At 43.7% G+C, this 18723-nt stretch overlaps 1 protein-coding gene across 2 annotated transcripts; it reads left to right on the forward strand.

Moving 5' to 3' along the window:
• The first annotated feature begins 570 nt into the window (after positions 1–570).
• On the forward strand, positions 571–10068 carry LOC118109846 (circadian-associated transcriptional repressor). 2 transcript variants are annotated; one of them, XM_035157270.2, is made up of 6 exons: positions 571–817; positions 2883–3342; positions 3688–3763; positions 4357–4435; positions 6910–7036; positions 8431–10068. In XM_035157270.2, the coding sequence occupies exons 2-6, from the start codon at positions 2923–2925 to the stop codon at positions 8821–8823; spliced, it is 1095 nt and encodes a 364-aa protein (XP_035013161.1). In that variant the 5' UTR covers positions 571–817; positions 2883–2922; the 3' UTR covers positions 8824–10068. The 2 variants fall into 2 exon arrangements, with proteins under 2 accessions (XP_035013161.1, XP_035013162.1); XM_035157271.2 differs by having other exon boundaries at positions 573–728.
• Positions 10069–18723: the final 8655 nt, after the last annotated feature.

Below are 18723 nucleotides of genomic sequence, written 5' to 3' on the forward strand. Positions count from 1 at the left end.
TAAATACTTATACTTTTGACATCAAAGTACATTTTCTTGTTTGATGTTTGTTTCTATAGTGTAGTATTGCTATTTTTATTTGAGTGAGATCTAATCTGCATTATAACCGTAATCAAATGATTGTCCAACAGATGAGCGGAGATTATTTATTTAAATATAGTCTGCTCAAGTGTCCTGGAACAAACTCGTGCACGGGCCATCTCAGTTGTTCCTGAATTTGCTGACTGTGCGTGAGGAGCAGGCCGCTCAGATTACTGACATGCCACAAGTCAGCCATCATCTTCATCTTCATCCCCATGGTGTGGGTGATATGACGATGAAGAATACCTGCACAGTGACCGAACCCAGCCCCGGGTTGACTTTCCGCCCGTGGCTCGTTGAAATGAAACCGATCCGCGTGTCCACGTGTTTGTGTCATTTCCATGACATTTGCATATGTAAACGGCCCCCGCCTATCGCTGCGCGGCCGTGCTCGGGGGGGACGCGGATTGGTCGGCGGGGGTCGACCGCGGAGCCAATGGGGGAGGCGGCGCGCCGCGCTCCCGCCCTCCCAGACACGTTGCGCTGGGAGAAGCAACACGGGCGCGCTCCGCTGGCTGTGTCCTGGCTCCTGCGCTCGCTCACTCACACGCCGCACGTCCCGCACATCAGCTGCTCGGAGAGGCCGACGCGTCCTGCAGGATTTACCGCCGAACAAAGGAACCAGCCGCTCCATCCTGAGGGGAAAGGTAGGCTGCACCACCTCCGGCCGCCTCGCATCCTCACGATCACCCCGGAGCATCCGGATCAACTGCATCGATTACGCGCGCGTGCGGAGGTGAAATCACGTTTGTTTATTTTTTTATTTTTTAAAAAAATCATCCAGAGGAATTTGACTCGATGACGCCCGCGCTTAATTCGTGGCGGCTGGAATGATGATATTAATAATGATGTGATATTTCAGGTCTGTCGTGATGGAGATAATCACATGTGTGTGTGTGAGTGTAGTTTTATGTAACCTTCACTGTGTGCGCTGCCAAATTTACTATGACTGATGAGGAAGTCTTTTGTGCCTGTTACTGATGTGAAAGCTGCGGTCAGGCGGATTGATCCGAACATTGTACTACTACCCGGCGAGGACAGATGCTGAACCCCTGGATGCTGAATTTCTATTTCATATAATTCGTGTTTGTGTCCATTTTTTAATAAATAATCAGTGTACGTGTTGAGTGGTGGGCATCTCTATCCAGCTGCCCCACCTACACAGGTAGATGGAAACAGAGAGATAATAAGGGTAGGGTTTTTCTAATCAATTATGTCTTGTATATAAATATAAATGTGTGAATTTGAATGTATATCAGGGGATATTGGAAGTTGTTTAGGCCTATGTGGTGTATGATGTTATTAGAGTCAAATCAGTGATAAAAACGACTATATTTTAGGATGAATTGAATATCCCGAATACAATTTGATTTTAATCTAGGAAGAGAATGTTGGGTTCTCACTGATATTGCATTGATTTCTCTTCTTGTAGAGAAGCATCACTTTTGACTGAGATCAACTTCTTATTATAGATCGGATTAGTGTGGCGTAGATACATGTGCCACAAAAGTTTGACCATAAATACTTTGCTCATCCACTGCTTTTAATGAGATTAAACTATTTCTTCTGATTAACCTGTGTGTTACTTGCTGCTTCTTTTAATCTTTTCAAGTGTATACTCCTTGAAGTGCATATTAGTTTCTTGAAACTCTGCCTCTGTACGTTTTAGAAATCTTCATATTCAGATAAATGTATTTAAATTGATCGGCCTATCTGTTCCCTTGGCCTCGTCTTTGGACCTTTTTGTTTTGTTTTCGGTAAAACTGCTGAGCCGTGCGTGGTCACAGTTACCCAGAGACCATATGACAACCAGCAATCGGACGCGTCTAAATGTTCCCCCTTTGTGTCTTCTGTGTTTGTGTAACGTTAGAACTTGTAAAATCAGTAAACCCCCACTCCACCCTCCTCAGCAACAGTAAGATCAGAAGGTGGCCGTCGTCTTGAGACAAAGAGCCAGGGAGCAATTAAAGTCTCCTGCCCTCAAATTTCACAGCAAACCAAATGACATACCAGGCGTTCACTATACAGCCACCAGAAGTAATCTGTGTGCTGACAACGCTGATCTCCCTTCCATTATCTAGCAGTCAGTGCTGGAGAGATGGACAGATCCCCATTGAGCATCTGTGAAGAAGAGCATTTAGTCTGAGGAGTTTTACTCCACCAGGCACCATCTTCATGTTGGGAACACACAGTGCCACTTTCTCTTTTTCTAAAATCCCCCCCCCCCACAAGTGTCACTTGTGTTGATGGAAGGCCTGCAGTCTGAAGCGCTGGTCGTCATGGTATCAGACCCCTGCCCCCTCTTTCTGAATAAACAACCTTACAGTGTTTATGAATGAGTGCGATGGGAACAGCTGGCCGCTGATATATAAAATGTTGAGATGTGCTCCTGTGTGTGGCGTCGCGGCGTGGAGATTTACAGTGACAATAAAGACGCCGGAGGCCTTCGGATGTTTGGCATTTGCTTTTGATTGCAGCCCGTGTGTGTTTACTGGCTCAGGTGTTGCTTCTGCAAAACAGACAGATCATTGTGGTTTCAACAACTTTGCTCTCAGAGCCACCATCTGCTCCGACCGCCCGGCTGCGTCTCTTCCTCTGTTCATGTCTGCTGGGTTGGACGTGCAGGAGGATTTTTTCATCCACACAAACCTGCACATTTCAATATTTCACATACATTTCCTGATGGCTGCTGATTAGATTTAAGCTACTAAAGTTTCTCATCTTCACTTCTGTGCTGCCTGCTGCTTTTCACTACTTTCTGTTGTTGCATCAAAGTAACGCTGGTTTCCTCTCTCTGTCAGGTCAGTGATGGTCAGTGCTAGTTAGAGCCTGCAGCCAAGGATGTCTGCTACAGATTCGGACACCTCCATTGACTGGCTGGCTAGTGACACCGAGGACAATGAGAGCGAACGAGAGTTTGACTGTTCCAGAGAGCTCAGCCAGACAGAGGCTCCTCCGTCCCCAAGCAGCCCGACACACCTGGGTCCGTCTGACGCCAGCTGCCGCCAAAGCAGCGAGATGAAGGGGGAAGAGAGTGACTGGAGCGAGGTCAGGGAGGCCTCCAGCCGGGGATCTTCCCCCGGCCGCACAGAGACATACGACATCGCCATTGGACTGTGTAAAACACACCAAGGTGAAAAAGCGAACGGCAGAAATGCCCAACAAGCACTGAAGAGACCTCGCAGCTCCGCGGAAGAGGAGTGCGAGGAACGGCAGCTCATTTCCAACATGTCGGAGAGAGACCGAATTTTCAGCAGTAAGGTGAGGCCCCCATGATGAGTGTCCTCTTCCCACAAAAGGTGGTCGACGGTGTCGGCAAAACTAGAGCGGGCCCTGTCACCTAGATTGACTCCCCTGCTGGTTTCACTGAACATTTCATGCATGTCATTTCCAGTCTTTAGGCATAATTAGACATGCAGTTATTCTTCGGAAGAGCTCGAGTCCCTGAGTCATGAATCAAACATTCAATAAACTGAATAGCAGAAGGAATTTAGAGTTATTTAAGTCACGTTGAGCACTTTGAATCAATGATATCAGGATTTTAAATGTTTTTTCATCACATTTTGGCAGCGATATCACTTAAAAATTATCTGTTTTCCTTTTCAGTGCATGGAGCTACAATGCTACATTCACCCACTGTCATTAATCTTGAATGGCCTTCGTTCAGGGAGATACAGAGAACGTAAGTCTGTCATTTCTTATCTTTTCTTCTGTTTTCTCAGTAGATTCACACTGTTTAACAATGACCTCTGTTCCTCAGCCTGTCTCTCTTGGTTCACTGTCCTTCTTGTGGCTCGGAGAAAAACAATAGACCTGATAGACAGTGTGCCATACTAACCACAAGTATTTGCTCACTTGTACGCTCGTCCAACTTCTGTAATGGAGCGTGTTCTCTATAAAGAACTCCACCGCATAAAAAAAAATTTCACCAGTTGGAAATGAGAAATGTCTCATTTCAGAGTTGCTTGTAAATTGGCAGTGAGAGGGAGAACACTCTGTACAACCGTCTCCAGAAAAACAGCTGCTATTTGTGAGTTGTCCGATAGGTGCAACGCAGTCCTCTGGAAGACAGCTCCATGTTCAGACAGGCTGTGAAACTGCTTAGTTTGGGATCTTTGTCAAACCAAAACCTTGTGTGACCCAACACTTCCTGGCCACAGAGGCAGGGAGTCTGTTCCCTTTACACACAGTTCACACAACCCATCTGCTCCGCAGAGTCGGCCCTGCTGTCAGCACGTTTCATGCGGCTCATGGTACAACTTTCTTCTTTTCCAGGACTCAGCAGTTTCCAGGAGAGTGTGGCGATGGACAGGATTCAGAGGATCATGGGTGTTCTGCAGAACCCCTGCATGGGGTAAGTGTCCTCAGCACGACCCACATACTGGTCTGCGTGCAACAATGGGCTCTGTCATGTTATTGTTCGATATATTTCCTACATATATAAACAGTATAAAATAGAATAGCTCTCAGTAGAGCACATACCTCCACCGAGGTCTAACAGTCCCTTTATGAAAAGACCAAATTGAATAAATATCCGTCCCCTAATCATGCCTGATTTTTTTTTTTCAACATCCATAAAGTATTCTCTGAGAAACAAACGAAACAACAACTTAATGTTAAATGAGTAGTAAAAAGATTCCTGGATCTGCCCCCTGATGTGGATCCGCTGACACATCCTGTATCCTTTCACTAGGTTTCGTGGTGATCCGTCCAGTAGTTTCTGTGTGATCCTGCTAACAAACAAACACAGATAAAAACCAAACATAAATGGGTAATAATTATCGCAACATGTTTATCATTGATGTCAGATTTGTAAAAAGTTGTAAAGTGTTTTTCTCTTTTCATAATGAAGAGTATAAAACCACAACCTTCGCTCAGGAGCAAAATGAGTCTTTACAAATTAAAAGAAAGAATAATGCGACATTAATCCAGCCCTATATTTGCATATATATACATGTGTATATATAAGCAGATGCATTTTGAGATGTATCAGTGCTTTACCTAGTCTTGTTTTTACACAAATTTTATGTTGGCTGAATTAAAAAGCCTATTTTTCGCTTCTGAGCTGCTCTAAAGCAACAACTACATTCAACCACCATATTGCACTTAATTATAACAGCTAGAAATGGCCCTTGTTATCCGTAGGTGAAATTGGTCTCCAGAATGTCTGTGGCTCGTGGTTCACAGCAGGTTGCCCTGCGAGGAGTCGCTACCCCCACACGTTCAGGATGAATTTACTGCTAGGATGGCTGGGTTTCACTATAGCTGGCCATCTTGTTAAAAATGTAACAGGCTCCACTGTGGGAGCAGCACACTTGTGTCTGCTTGATTAGCTCTCCACTGGCCAGACAGCATAATGGAGTATATCACCCCTGTGAGGAGAAAGTGTTTTAGTCTCTGTAACGTGATCATTTATCAAAGGGTTTGATATTGTAAATCTGTTTTACATGATACATTAGTAAATTGCAACCTTTTTTAGGTGCTTTACCATCAGAAATTGTGTAATTAAATCAATATCATATTATCAATAAGAATATTTTCTGATAAAAAGTTTTCATGACGATATGTAAAATCCATATAAAGATACATATAAAAGAATAAAATGAATGTTGAGTACTTGATATTGCATTCGGGAAAAACACAAAAGCAAAAACCATCCTAACAATCTCAACAAAATACCCATCATAATTTTTTCAGAGCTCACTGTGACACGCTCAAAATGTTTTGTCCAATTTATAATGATATAAAAGCAGGAATCCTTCACATTCTTAAAGCTGGAACGAGTGATAATCACCAATCAAAAAACGTGTCTAGCAAGATTCTTGATCGACAGAGTAACCAAATTATATAAATTGGAACAATGGCACAAGACAATAATGTCCATACAATATAAAGCTGACAGTCTGTAAATGAAATAACCGCGTCTGGGACCATTTAGCCCTCAATGTAAAGCACCCTGGCCGATTTCTGTAGGGGAAGCAGAGTGAAGGGAAAGCAAAGTGTGTCCTGCTGGGCCGAAACTGGCCGTGAGCCTCTGCATCAAGGTGCACTGACGTATAATAAAGTGCTGCTGAGTGTGGCACAAACTAATTGGAGTCCTCACCCACCAGCTGCTGCCCTCATATGGGAGACAAAGAGTGGGTGTGGCAGCATCCCCTGCAGACAGCAGGGGCAGAGGCTGGAAGGTGGACCCCTCCCTCCCTCCCTCGCTGCATCGCTCCCCGTGCCTTCTCTGTGTTGCCAGCTGGCAGCCCCCGCCGCAACACAATGGCAGATAGGATCAAAGTGACTTTTTTAGCAGTCGCCGTGGCGGATAATCTTTCACATGAATTTAACATGCCCTGAATGGAGTATAGCATGAAGGTCCTGATCATATGACACAGGCTAATCCCTACCCACCATCTGGGTTTAACTGGTAAATGGGACGCAGCTCTGTGCCCACCTCCGACGAGACCTGCGTCAGCGCGGGGAGTTTGTTTTCTCAGTGACACTGCTGGAGACCGTTGTGGCTTTAGTGTTTATATTTAGAAGCGAGCAGAACTATTATGCATCATGCCACGTGTGCGCTCAAAACATGTGAGAAATGTACTTAAGACAATCATTCCCCTCCTCCCCTCCCAGCACACACACACTCATGCGGCAAAGCCTTTGCTAAATGTGTGCAAGTGTTCATGGGCTTTTGAGGATTGCATATTTCCTGTGTGAGCGTGTTGGAGAAATGAGATTTCAGAGAAGAGAATTGTTTTGGTTGATTACTCGGATTCACTGCTTGACCAAATGTTTCTCTGGTTTCTTTCTCTCCTCCTCTCTTTCCGTTTCATTTTTCAGAGAGAAATACATTAATATCATTCTTAAAATGGAGGAAATGCTGAAGAGCTGGTTCCCTAACGTAAAACTCCAAGACCAACTTGCTGTCACGCAGACGGAGAAAGCCGCTCCTACCAAGAAACTGAAGGTAAAGTTGTGTGTGTGTGTGTGTGTGTGTGTGTGTGTGTGTGTGTGTGTGTGTGTGTGTGTGTGTGTGTGTGTGTGTGTGTGTGTGTGTGTGTGTGTGTGTGTGTGTGTGTGTGTGTGTGTGTGTGTGTGTGTGTGTGTGTGTGTGTGTGTTGGGGGAGCGAGGAGCAGAACTGTTGTGTAACAGTTCTTTGCTGTGACATGGTCTGCTGCCAAGAACACATGCTGACAGTGCAGTGAAGGAGGGACTAAAATATCAATTGTTATTTAATCACAGGTCTGGGACAGGGAGGATTAAAGGCTATTTTTACTGAGGTATTACTGCAGTCTCAGGTTCGCTAAGAACAATGGTTGAGGAGAACAGGTAGTTTTTGAAGGAGTGTTCCTATGGGAATAAGAAAGGTCAGAATGCTCTGGAACATTCCTCCGCATTTTTTAGCAGTGAGGATTTATATGGCTAATCCTGACACGCCCTTCATTAAACAGGTACTGATTTAGTTCCAGTCAACACAGAGACGATGTTTATAATAGGTTCATAATACAAAAGCTGTAACTTTAAATTTGATATAATTAATATTTTCTATAAACATAGGACTATTTATAACGTGAAAATTATCTCTTATAATGACCAATGCCCAGGGAGTTATCATCCAAATCTCCAGTTCATTGCTCTACACAGCATTTTTATTTCTTTTAGCTCATTTTTCACATTTTACAGCCGACATCTTTACGATTTTATCAAGGGGATGTTTTCAGCCACAATACATATTCGATTAATCCACAGTATGCTCCCTGTCCAGGCTCCAAACACCAGACAAGGGTTAACAGATTTTAATATGTAGCCACAAATGCCAGAGACAGAGATTTTTGGTGATTTGTTGGAGACCAAAAAAGGAGCTAAAATAATCGTGAATATTAGTTTTGCTAATATGTTGTTCACAGCTCCAGACGAACGCCAATGTCGCTTTGTGTCTACTTCAATTGTAAATCGGCAAGTGTTTGCCAACAAGTGTTTTCTAACAAACTGAAGAGTTGATGATCTATCAGTGTTGTATTAGCAGCTTGTCACACTGCCCCCAAGTGGCCAATCAATCAGTTATTCCAAGACAGTCCCTATGAGGAGCGGTGCTGGTGTGTTGGTGTCAGCCTGTTCATCAAATCATTTCTGGGTCAGACTGGAGAACTGGGGAGGGACCACTGCTGGAAAAATTTAAATTCCAGTGGCTTTTTTTAGAAATACTTTTTTTGGGCGTGCCTTAAATATCAGTGGGGAACATCAGATTGTTGTATTGCTCTGACAAATGTAGAGTTTTGTTGTTACTCAGGGGCCATTGATCCTGGCTTATAAATTAGTAAATGAATTAAACTAAATCATGTTTTCTTCTTTCCCCACAGCTGTCGCCAGTGAACGCCACTGCAGCCGAGAGCCCAGTCCCCGTGAGCGATCCCCCAGTCGGTGCCAAAGCCCTGAGAGTCACCGACCTCACTCCTGGTGGAGCCTACTCCGCCAATAACCTGAAGTGGCTCCACACGTCACCCATCTGCTCCCCCACAGCAGAGCAGGCCCAGGCTGGCCCCAGGCACCTGCTGCCCCCCAGAGACAGAGACCTTACCCAGGTTAATGCTGTGTCCTCCAGCACAGACGCCCACACTAAGACAGACTCTGTGCCGCGGGGCCTTCCGCCTGGCAAAATCAACGCGCCCTGCCTAGAGAGGCTCCTTAAATCGACAGAAAGCATCATCACCCGCAGGGAGACACGGGGTTTGATGGACAGCAGCTGGTCCTAGTCCACACAGAGGGCTGGGTGTCCAGCTGTTAGCACTGCACAGCCCGGCCTTGCCTTGCCCACCTTGCCTGGAGCCAGTCAGCTTGCTTAGCCCATTCCAGCCTTCAGGGGAAAAACGGTAGCCTTCAAAAGGGACGTCACATTTTCCTCTTTAATGTGGAAGGAGTGTCGACAAACACGTTGTGCTCTCTGTATGGGAATGTGCCCACTGTGACATGACAAGTGTCTGCTTTAGTTCCCTTTGGTTGACTTCTCTTTGTTTTTTTTGTTTTTTCCCCCCCCCCGTTTGCACTCTTGAATAGCGTGTGTTAGAGTGGGAAGGATAGATTTCACCATGGCGGGATCACCGAAGCTTGTGATTTCACGAGTGAATTGTTCCCACTGGCTTGTAGATGCAATAATACAGCTTGACTATCTGTGAAAACGCCATTATGTCAGAAAGGGAAAGAGCTGCAGGAGTAGATGGTGCTTGAAGGGAGTATTTCAGATATCCAGACATGTCAGTGGTCTACATATTGTTGTGCTGAAAACATGGGTGAAATGTGATGTAATCCCACCCACCCACCACCCACTCCACTTTTAAGTTTATTGATGTGACTGTTACTCATTTGTATACTTTATAAATAAGTCTTTTGGTACAACTGTTCTACCTCAGTGGGCACCACGTCATGGTTATTGAGTAGGAATGTGAACGCTAGTTATCCGCAGCAGTGAGCCCGTCAGCCCCTGACAGCGAGGTTTGCCGTACGAGCCGTCCCGCTTGTACAAACAGAGGATGCTCTCTCCATGGGGACGCTATTGTGGCCTGACTGGTGCCATTGTAAAGAATGTCAACTGCAGATTTCGTTTTTTGAGTTTCCCAGTCGAAGGCAAACAGTGCCTGTAATGTCAAGCTGTGCCTGTAAGCTGGTTTGATAAAGAGAGAGAGACTTAACCGAGAGAGACTTAACCGTTCAGAATACCTGCTCCTCTGTGGGATGTACAAATCAGGAATTCTCACGCTCCTGCCATTTTCCTGTATCGATTAAGTTATTCAGATCTTGCCAACTACTTTCTGTGGTGGAGTAGAGCGATTTATAATTATTTTGCCACAGAACTGGGCAGTATGCTAGACCAGCAGAGAGCAACAAGGTGTTTCTCTGTGTAAATCTTACAGAAAGGTTGTCGATTTACCCTGAAAAGTGGCCTTTATAGTGTGAAATTTTATACTTTCAAAATAAATGTGGTTATATTTGTTTGATGCAAATTGCCTTTTTTTTTGTGTGTTTCCCGTGCGCAGCCTGGTCGCAGTTACCATCAATGTAGAGAACCTGCAATCGTGTTGCACTCAAGCTCTTTCACCTTTACGTTAAGCGTCGTGTTCAGCACCACTTTGTTACAGCATAAAAGGCACAATTCAAAGGGTAAGACACAGGGAAAAGACCCAACTGTGTCGGCAAAGGACATGAAAAAACCCCATTGTTAAGTCTCAACTATAAGATCTAAAGCCAGTCAATCCACCATCAAAGAACCCCTACCTGGTATATATCACAGGTAGAGCAATTATAGGGTGGGCTGACTGGGAACACTTCAAGCGAGGCTTAGTTCCCAAATGAATAATAGGATTTATTGTTGGTGAGGAGGATGTAATTTTCAGCACAGTTCTGCTGTAAGTGAAATGGTTTTACAGAAGTGCAGTGAAATATGCCAGCGTGGTATCACTTCATGTTTCTAAGAAAGTGTTGCCACTCGGGGGAGGTTGGCTTCGGTTATTTCCATTCTCACACAGGAAAGTACTTTCGTAAGCCTGCAGTCAAACCAGTCTGCATAGCTACAACTATATTTTTTAATTTTATTGCTATTTCTTTATTAGATTTTTGGTTAATCTGGGCAGAGTCATTGAGATTTTTTCTCTCTTTTTCAAGAGAAACATGAGAACAGGAAAGATTCACAATCAGAAAATAAAAGCAACACAACAAGGACTTAATTAAAACATGAATCTTGTAAAACATCAGATAACGAAGACTTAAAATCCACCAAGGGGAATGTTAGACTGTAGTCTCCAGTCTCCGTTTTATTTAAACGGTGCATAACAGCTGAACACAGCTCTGCAGACATTAGAGTGAGCGTGGGGGATGTCTAAGGTGCTGTAGTTACTGGATCATGTGCTGTAGTGACCAGATTTAAATGAGCGAAGAGAGGTGAGGTAGTTTGGAAGTCTCATCACTACACCTTTATAAAGGAATAACATGAGATGACTGTGAAGATGTTCAATCAGCCGAGTGACGCAGAGAACAATGATGAGTGGGAAATTTGTGATAAAACTTAATGCACTATAACTATATTATCTCCCTATTGAGATACAACACATTCATTTCTCTCATGGAATAATACAAATAGTAGAGGTAATGACAGATAGACAAGCATCATTTTCAGAGAAAGAAAACATTGGAAAACCTCTGCATGTATAAAACATGATTTAAAAATGTCTGCAGATTTTCTTTTGGAGAGAAGTGTTGGACTGTGCTCTGTGACCTACATTCGTTACAGCAGCAGCTAACTTTCCAAAGTTCAGTGTGATGAAAGAGACGACTCCCGCTGCCTGGAGCTGCACGATAAACTGCGCCTCAAAGAAATTATACCTTCACTGCCAGAAGAAGAAAAAAAGGGTATTTCTGCAAAATAGTCTTGAAATGACTGGTGTCCCCAAATCTAAAACCGAACACTGCCATCTATAGGTGAAAACCTCACAAACACAGAGTCCATCCTGTGTGAGAATACATTAGCATGAACTATTTTCTTCTTTTCCCAAATGAAGCTGCTTTGGAGTCACTCTTATTCTGTCAGAGGTAATTTGAAAAAAAAATTGCAGGACCATCCGTCAATGTCAGATATCTCAGGAGCTATGACTGAAGTTTGAGGGGGGGGTACCGTGGTCTGGGAAACAATTTGCGATGTCATTATGGAGATAGTTCAGGTCTTCCACTTTTTTCTTTCTTGATGTGTCGTTCTCTAAATTGCAGTGTATAGTCACGTGTCTCATTTTCCAGATTAAAAGGGGTGGCTGACTGGAGGTCCATTACCCGGGCAGCATTGTTTCCCTGCATTTCTGCCCCAGATTCCCTCTCCCAGGGCAGGGCTAATGGCACTGGACTCACGTGCGCAGTCGACCTGACAGCATCTGTATCAGAAGGCGGCTGGCACAGAGCTGCATCACTCTCGCCCTGCAAAGGGAAATTGTAATGAATGATAGAAAGAGCTGCAGCTACAAAAAGAAAAAGACACCTCTCTCATACGGCTCTGTGAAGGGAGTTGTTGTAAAATGGCTTCCAATGGTTCAGATGTGATGTGGAAATTGCACAGAAAACAAAGGGCAAGGGATCTTCAGATATGCAAATATGGGTGCACTTAAAAACACTCTAATTGTGAAAGATATCCAAAATAAATGCATTACCAGAAGCATGTACACCAAAAGAGGAAAGTCGGGCACAGAAAAAGGGCTACAAGGCCAAGCTCTTTAAAAATGCTCTCCAGAGGATACTTGTCATATTTTGTGAACATAAAAATACTCTGCATTACTAGAAGCATGCCCCGTGCACAGAAAAGCCAGCAAGTGCCAGAAACCCCCATAAGTGAATGTTTTTAATTTGTGAGTGGTCTCAGAATCCAGAATTATCTGCCGATGTTCCACCTGATGACACAATGGACCAGAAATCACATCTCCATTTTAAAGGTCCAGGGAGGTCACTGATTGATGTCAGCGTATTGTTACCTCGAGGCCCACATGTGGGAACAACTACAAAGCCTAATCACCACTGGAGGAGCAGAGATGGGAGTCTTTTGTTTGAAACATTGAAAGGCGAGTGGGAGAGAGAAAAGGGGAGAGAGGGAGGAGAACAGGTCCGCTCTTCCAAATTGCAAAAAAGCCGGAAGGAATAATAAATAGAGCTTAATTATCTCCAGCTACTCTTTCATTGTAAATCAGCCTTGATTCGAGCTCCAGCTGACTGTGAAATGACAAGGCAGCGCCACGCTGAACAGGAGCCAAGGTGGCGGCGCTTCTCTCTGCTGCAGTTATTTATATGCACTGTATCTATGTAATTCATTTTCTTCAAGTCCTCGCAGACAGAAAGGGGCAGATGTGAAGTCACCTCCCAACCACCAAGGCAAAAGAACGTTAGGTGTCACTTCAGGATGTAACAGGGTCTAATTAACCTCGGTTCAGGTAGTGAATTACAGGGAGATAATCCCAGCATCTCCCCTGCAGACCCTTATTCCTCAAGCTGTAAGACCACATTTCAAAAACAACATCCTCCTGTGATTCAACACTTAGACGCACATGATTGTAGTCTTTAAACCTGCGCTATGAAAAAGCATCACAAGCATAATTAAATGCTTGCGACCATAACTGAATTGCCATCAGCAGATTGTCAGCATTGAGGTTTAAAGCTTAATAACCACTTGAGTCGTTGGACGCAAAATCAAGGCCCATCGACTAATTTCTAAACGTTTCCACCAGAACAACAAATACTCGGCCTCCTCCACGATTTACCGGTTGTCAGAGCAGCAGGAGTTGCAGGGGAGAAGAACGTGTTTCAGAACACCCGGCAACTTCGCATGAGAATGTCACACATTTCCATCTGATCTCAAAAGTAAAGAGGGAACTCATTATGTTGTTAGGAAGCGTGAGGCCAATTCATTCACACCCTACAGAGATAATGGTCTCTCATCTGTCAGAGGACTGAACACCTTTAATTACGAGAGAGCCGTGAACCCAAAATACCCCCCGCTCAATTATTAGAAGAGCGGGTTACACAAATGATGACACAACCACCGCTGCAATCTGCTTCCCACTGAGGGAGGGGCTGGTCGCGTCTCCCATAAAACTTCTGAGCAGTTTGCATGAACACTGGCGAGGTCTGGTCTTGCTTACTTTTATGGCTTATTAGCTAAATTGTACAATATATTTATTAGGGTAAATCAATGCTACTTAAAGGAGGCTAGTTGCTGCTTCATCCTAATATTGCAGCAGGAATATCCTGGTCTCTGGAGCCAAGTGACCCCCCCCCCCATTGATCCCTGGTACAGACAGCAGTGGGCCTCTCCTCAATAGGTTATCCTCAGCCCTTTTAGCAGCAGAGATGTTCAAAGAGCACTGTTGCTGTTTCTGCGTGGCTCTTCCCAGCAACATTGAATTTGGATATATCTTCAGATCTTAGGCTTTTCATATTTCAAACAAATGCATTGCACAGAAAAAAGGTATGAGAAAAAAGCTTGATCATATGTAAGTGGATGTCCGACTATACCTTGAATACAATTTTAAACAATTTAGTAGCACTTAAATGGCACTTACTTATAGCACTTTGTAGTTTGGCTTTCTTGAAGAAATTGTACTTTCTTGATTCTTGTTGTTCTGGGTTTGTACCCTCATGGTTGAATGCACTTATTGTAAGTCGCTTTGGATAAAAGCGTCAGCTAAAGGAAATGTAATGTAATGTAATAATGTCCATGAGGCTATTTAAAGGCTTGTTGAATTTTTCACGTGTTCGCGGCAGAGATGATGATGATCACATTGGAAATTATTCACTTTCTCAGTGTGCTCTCATTGTGTGGTCAGCTGTCCCTGATTCAACATTGTCCACAAGCTTCATCTTCATCATGGGGTTTAATTTGTATGCAGTGTTTCAAGCTGTGCACCGCCGGGGCCTCGGGGACCAATTATGGGAGTGTGGCATCGTCAAGCCCCCCCACACCACAACCTGCCACACACTGCTGGCTAATTACCTGCACTTACTCCTGTAGCAGAGGAGCACGACCCGCTCTCCTGAGGCTTTTGATCTTCCTGGAATAAGCAAACTATCCCTTTTAAAGAACCTACAAGAGGCATTTTAGCTCGGTGCATCTGGCAGATCTCACATCCCGCTGGGTGAGTATATACAGGAGATACTCCGTCAGGACCTGGATGTCCTGAAACATGTACTGTATGTGCAAAACAACTACAGCATTAAAGCCAGTGTATGGACGACAATTTCTTCAACAACGACTTCACACAATCAGATAAATAATCAGACAATATAAGAAATCTACTGTTATGCTGTGATTAAGACATGTATACGTCTTAATCACAGTTACGTCCTGTTGGAGTTTTCACAGCATTTTCAGACATCAACATAATCAGTTACTAACAGCTTGATGTCAGAATCAGACTCTGCTCTGTAGGATGTAAACAGGAATAAGAATGGAAGATTCTTTCATAAATATGATAATTGAAATAATAGGACTAACAATAGTCAGATTGTATGTGTCCAGACAAACAGTCAGTGTTGCACTTTAAAGCTTTGCCAGATCCACAGTTGTTTGTAAAGCTGCAAAACATAACTTTGATGTCATCTAATGAATTTAACTGAAGGGGCGTCCTCCATTCATCCTCAGCATCCTGAGGTGCACCACCTGTCCCCTCCCTGGAGTCTCATCAGCAGGTCCAGGGGGCGCACATCGCTGAGGATGAAGCACCGAGGGGGCGATGAGACCCCCGATACAGACACACCAGCCGGTGACATATCAAGAGCCCAGAGCCTAAATATGGCCCCCCTTCATTAAATCTCATCTCCAAGAATAGGGAGCAGGCCGTGCTCTCGTAGGTATGAATAATGGAAGCAGCCTCCAGGAGCTCATTTCCAGAGTGATCATGGAGCTAAAGAATGGCCCGATGATCACACAGATAAAGTGAGAGGCTGACATACAAGATTAATGCCTCCAGGTCTGTTTCCAGAGATTCACGGCCTCCGCTGTCAGATCTTCTGACGCCTGTGTTCCCAGAGCGCCCAGGATCAGATGCTCATAGAAAACAAGATCCACTATGAAACACTAGAGACGTATTGTTGACATTTGTCAGTGTGCACACAGCAGCTGTGATATCAGACGTATAATATAATTACACAAAACTAAAGGGACGATCATGCAATAATAATATATGACATATGGTGGATTGTTGTACATAAATGAGAGCTTGATCTCACAGTTTTGTTGTTGTGCTGTGATAGTTGCAATATTTATGCAATGCTTTTAATATTCATTCATACACAATTAATATTTAGTTTGTCACATGTTTGAACAGGATTCATCTGGTTAGGTTGTGCTCAACTGTTTAATTACTGCTTCTCTGAACATATTTCTGATGTTCATTTAATGTTGTGGCTCATTGATGTGAATCCTTTGTTACTTAAAAACACAGAAGAAATGGATCATCAGCTCTTCGTATTGACCACTAGGTGGCACTGCTCTTCAAGGAAAACAAACTCACTGCTGTGCAGCTTGTAAAAATAAGATTAGATAATCCTTTATTATATATTATATAAACACAAGGAAATATAAATATAGGAATAGAGCAGAAATAATAAGTGCAGTGTGAACAGTGTGAGCAGAATATATACAATGTACCTGGGTTGCACATGAAGGCTTTAAATTCCACACATAGAAATGAACAATGAACAGTTACATGACTTCAACCTGAGTGAGTTAATGGTGCAGTTCCAGAAGTGATGTGTGTGGTCTACTGTGAGTAGAGCTACTTGATAACCCTCAACAGCTCAATGATAAGGAAATATAAATATATTGAATCACTTGTACTAATGGTGTGGTGAACAAGGGAATCCATTTTTACAAATAGGCAATCAATACGGTTATCAATACATTCCTACATGGACTGCCTAATGTTTATGATCTGTTTTCAGAAGTGACTTTGACAGCTCACTCTTCAGATTTACCTGTGTGAATATTTACTGAGGATCATCGTTGTTTGTCTGCCTCCTGCAGACGACATCACATGTTCCCGTGTGGCCTCCTGTCTGCTGCTGCTTCAAAGACATCTGTATCTCTGCTGATGAAGGACACGGTTTAGTGTTGCAGTAAATACATGCAGCGTCTGATATGTGACTGGACGCCTTATTTGTCTGTGTCAACGGACCACGCATCAGGTCATCTCACCGCGAGCCCGCTGGAATCTCATAAGCCCACAGCCCTGTGTCGCTGGTCGACCACAGAATTGATCCCAGCATACCAGCGGCGACTCTGTTACACGAGATGCTGCTCAGACCGATCTGTAATGACTGACTGGAAGGCATCTCACTTCACTCTCTGCCCATGACAAAGCTGCAAAAGACTCGGCTCATGTTGCAGTGAGACATGGCTGAAATATTTACAGTCACCAGCCCGGGGACTGACTCCATCAGGCCCATGGCAGACAAAGTGACCAGAGCGTGCTCTAAATCTTTTCCCTCATCTCATCCGGTGCCAGTAACTCACGGGTTGTCATCAAACAGGAACAGACTACTGTAGAGATGTAGTGTCACTATGCTCTAATAAGGACTTGAGATCCAGCAGTGTGATACTGGCCATTACAGCCTGACAGCTGCGGATTTAACACCTTCAACTTTTTATGAGAGAAATATTAATCCAAAGAATATGCAAACATGCTAACGTGTTGCAACAGCCCAGGCTAAAGCAGGCTATTACCAAGAGCCCCTGAGAACAGCTGATTACCTTGGTCCATAACAGCGTTTGTGAGCATCCCCTTAAATTCTATGATTGGCTACATACAGCAGAGAGCAAAGACTACATGGTTACAAACCTCCGTAACGAGGCCTCGAGTCAGTATTTTTCTGTTTTGAAAAGCATCATAACTTCAGAGATTTGGTTAAAGACTAGAACATTGAAATGCGTGTGTGATGTGTCCGGGGTTGGCAATCATTCAATTTACTACTTAACTATTATTTCCATGTACACACAATAAGTGCTTTGCTTTTTACTTTTGATAATAAAAGAACAGTTTGAAGATTCGATGATGTGTATTATGTGTTTCTGGGGTGGGGGTTCGCTATGGTTTGATGTAGGGCCAAGTCCCTTTTGCCCGGGGTCCCCCAAGTCCCTTTGAAACGCTCTTGATTCCATGACATGTATCCGGCTGTGTGTTCATTTTTATTCAAAATGTGAACATGAAAGCACATCTCTGAGGGGCCATTCGGGGTTCAGCATCTTGCCCAAGGACACTTCGGCATGGGCTGGGCTTCGAGCCGCAGACCTTCTGGTTGGAGGAAGGCCGCTCTACCCCCTCAGCCACAGCCCCCGCAATAAAGTTTTATATGTAAATCTTATGTGTGGGGGGGTTTTTATATTGTTTCTTAAACTCATGGCGACACCACCAACTTTACACACCTTGTCAGTTTAGTCATCACCAAGAGGAAAATGACTCAGCCTGTGAAAACGATTGTTTCTTCCATCACAACGGAGGAGCTTTTTCATTTCATTATTTTGTTCAATTTTTTAAATTTTTTGTGTATCAACACTGAAGCTACGTTGTCTTTAAAAATGATCTACTTGGCCCTGAAGACATTTTAACAGAAAGCCATATTGTTGATTCTTTCCACAGAACTTCATGAAGCGAATCATCCATGTGGACCCCCAGACCCTTTTCAAACTTTTATGTGCAAATACAGTGTATAAATGAATCAATGCTGTCATGGATCACTGAAGCACAAACAGGCCTTCAGATTTCAGACTGACCCACTTGTTGATCACTATACTTCTTTCTTGCAGTCTGTGGAATTGACCTATATTGTGTTGCTGCCAAAAATCTATTTAGTTCAGATCAAATGATGCCTCTGATCATTTTCAGCCCAGCTGAACTCAAACAACATCGCTGTTGTGAGACCAAATAACGGAACAGCGGCCAGAGGAAAAATTAGAAGAAGAGCCCGACTACAATTAGAGCTCTTTGATGTCCAGAGAAGTAATAATGAATTTATTGTCAGGAGCAACTGGTGTCAGTGCAGAACACTTTAAAAAGCCCATGTGAACATAATCTTTATTGTACCGTGATAGCCCCACTGATTCCTTATTTTATAAAAACTAACAGAACAAACAG

The sequence above is a fragment of the Hippoglossus stenolepis genome, chromosome 5 (assembly GCF_022539355.2).
Source record: "Hippoglossus stenolepis isolate QCI-W04-F060 chromosome 5, HSTE1.2, whole genome shotgun sequence".
Lineage (NCBI taxonomy): Eukaryota > Metazoa > Chordata > Actinopteri > Pleuronectiformes > Pleuronectidae > Hippoglossus > Hippoglossus stenolepis.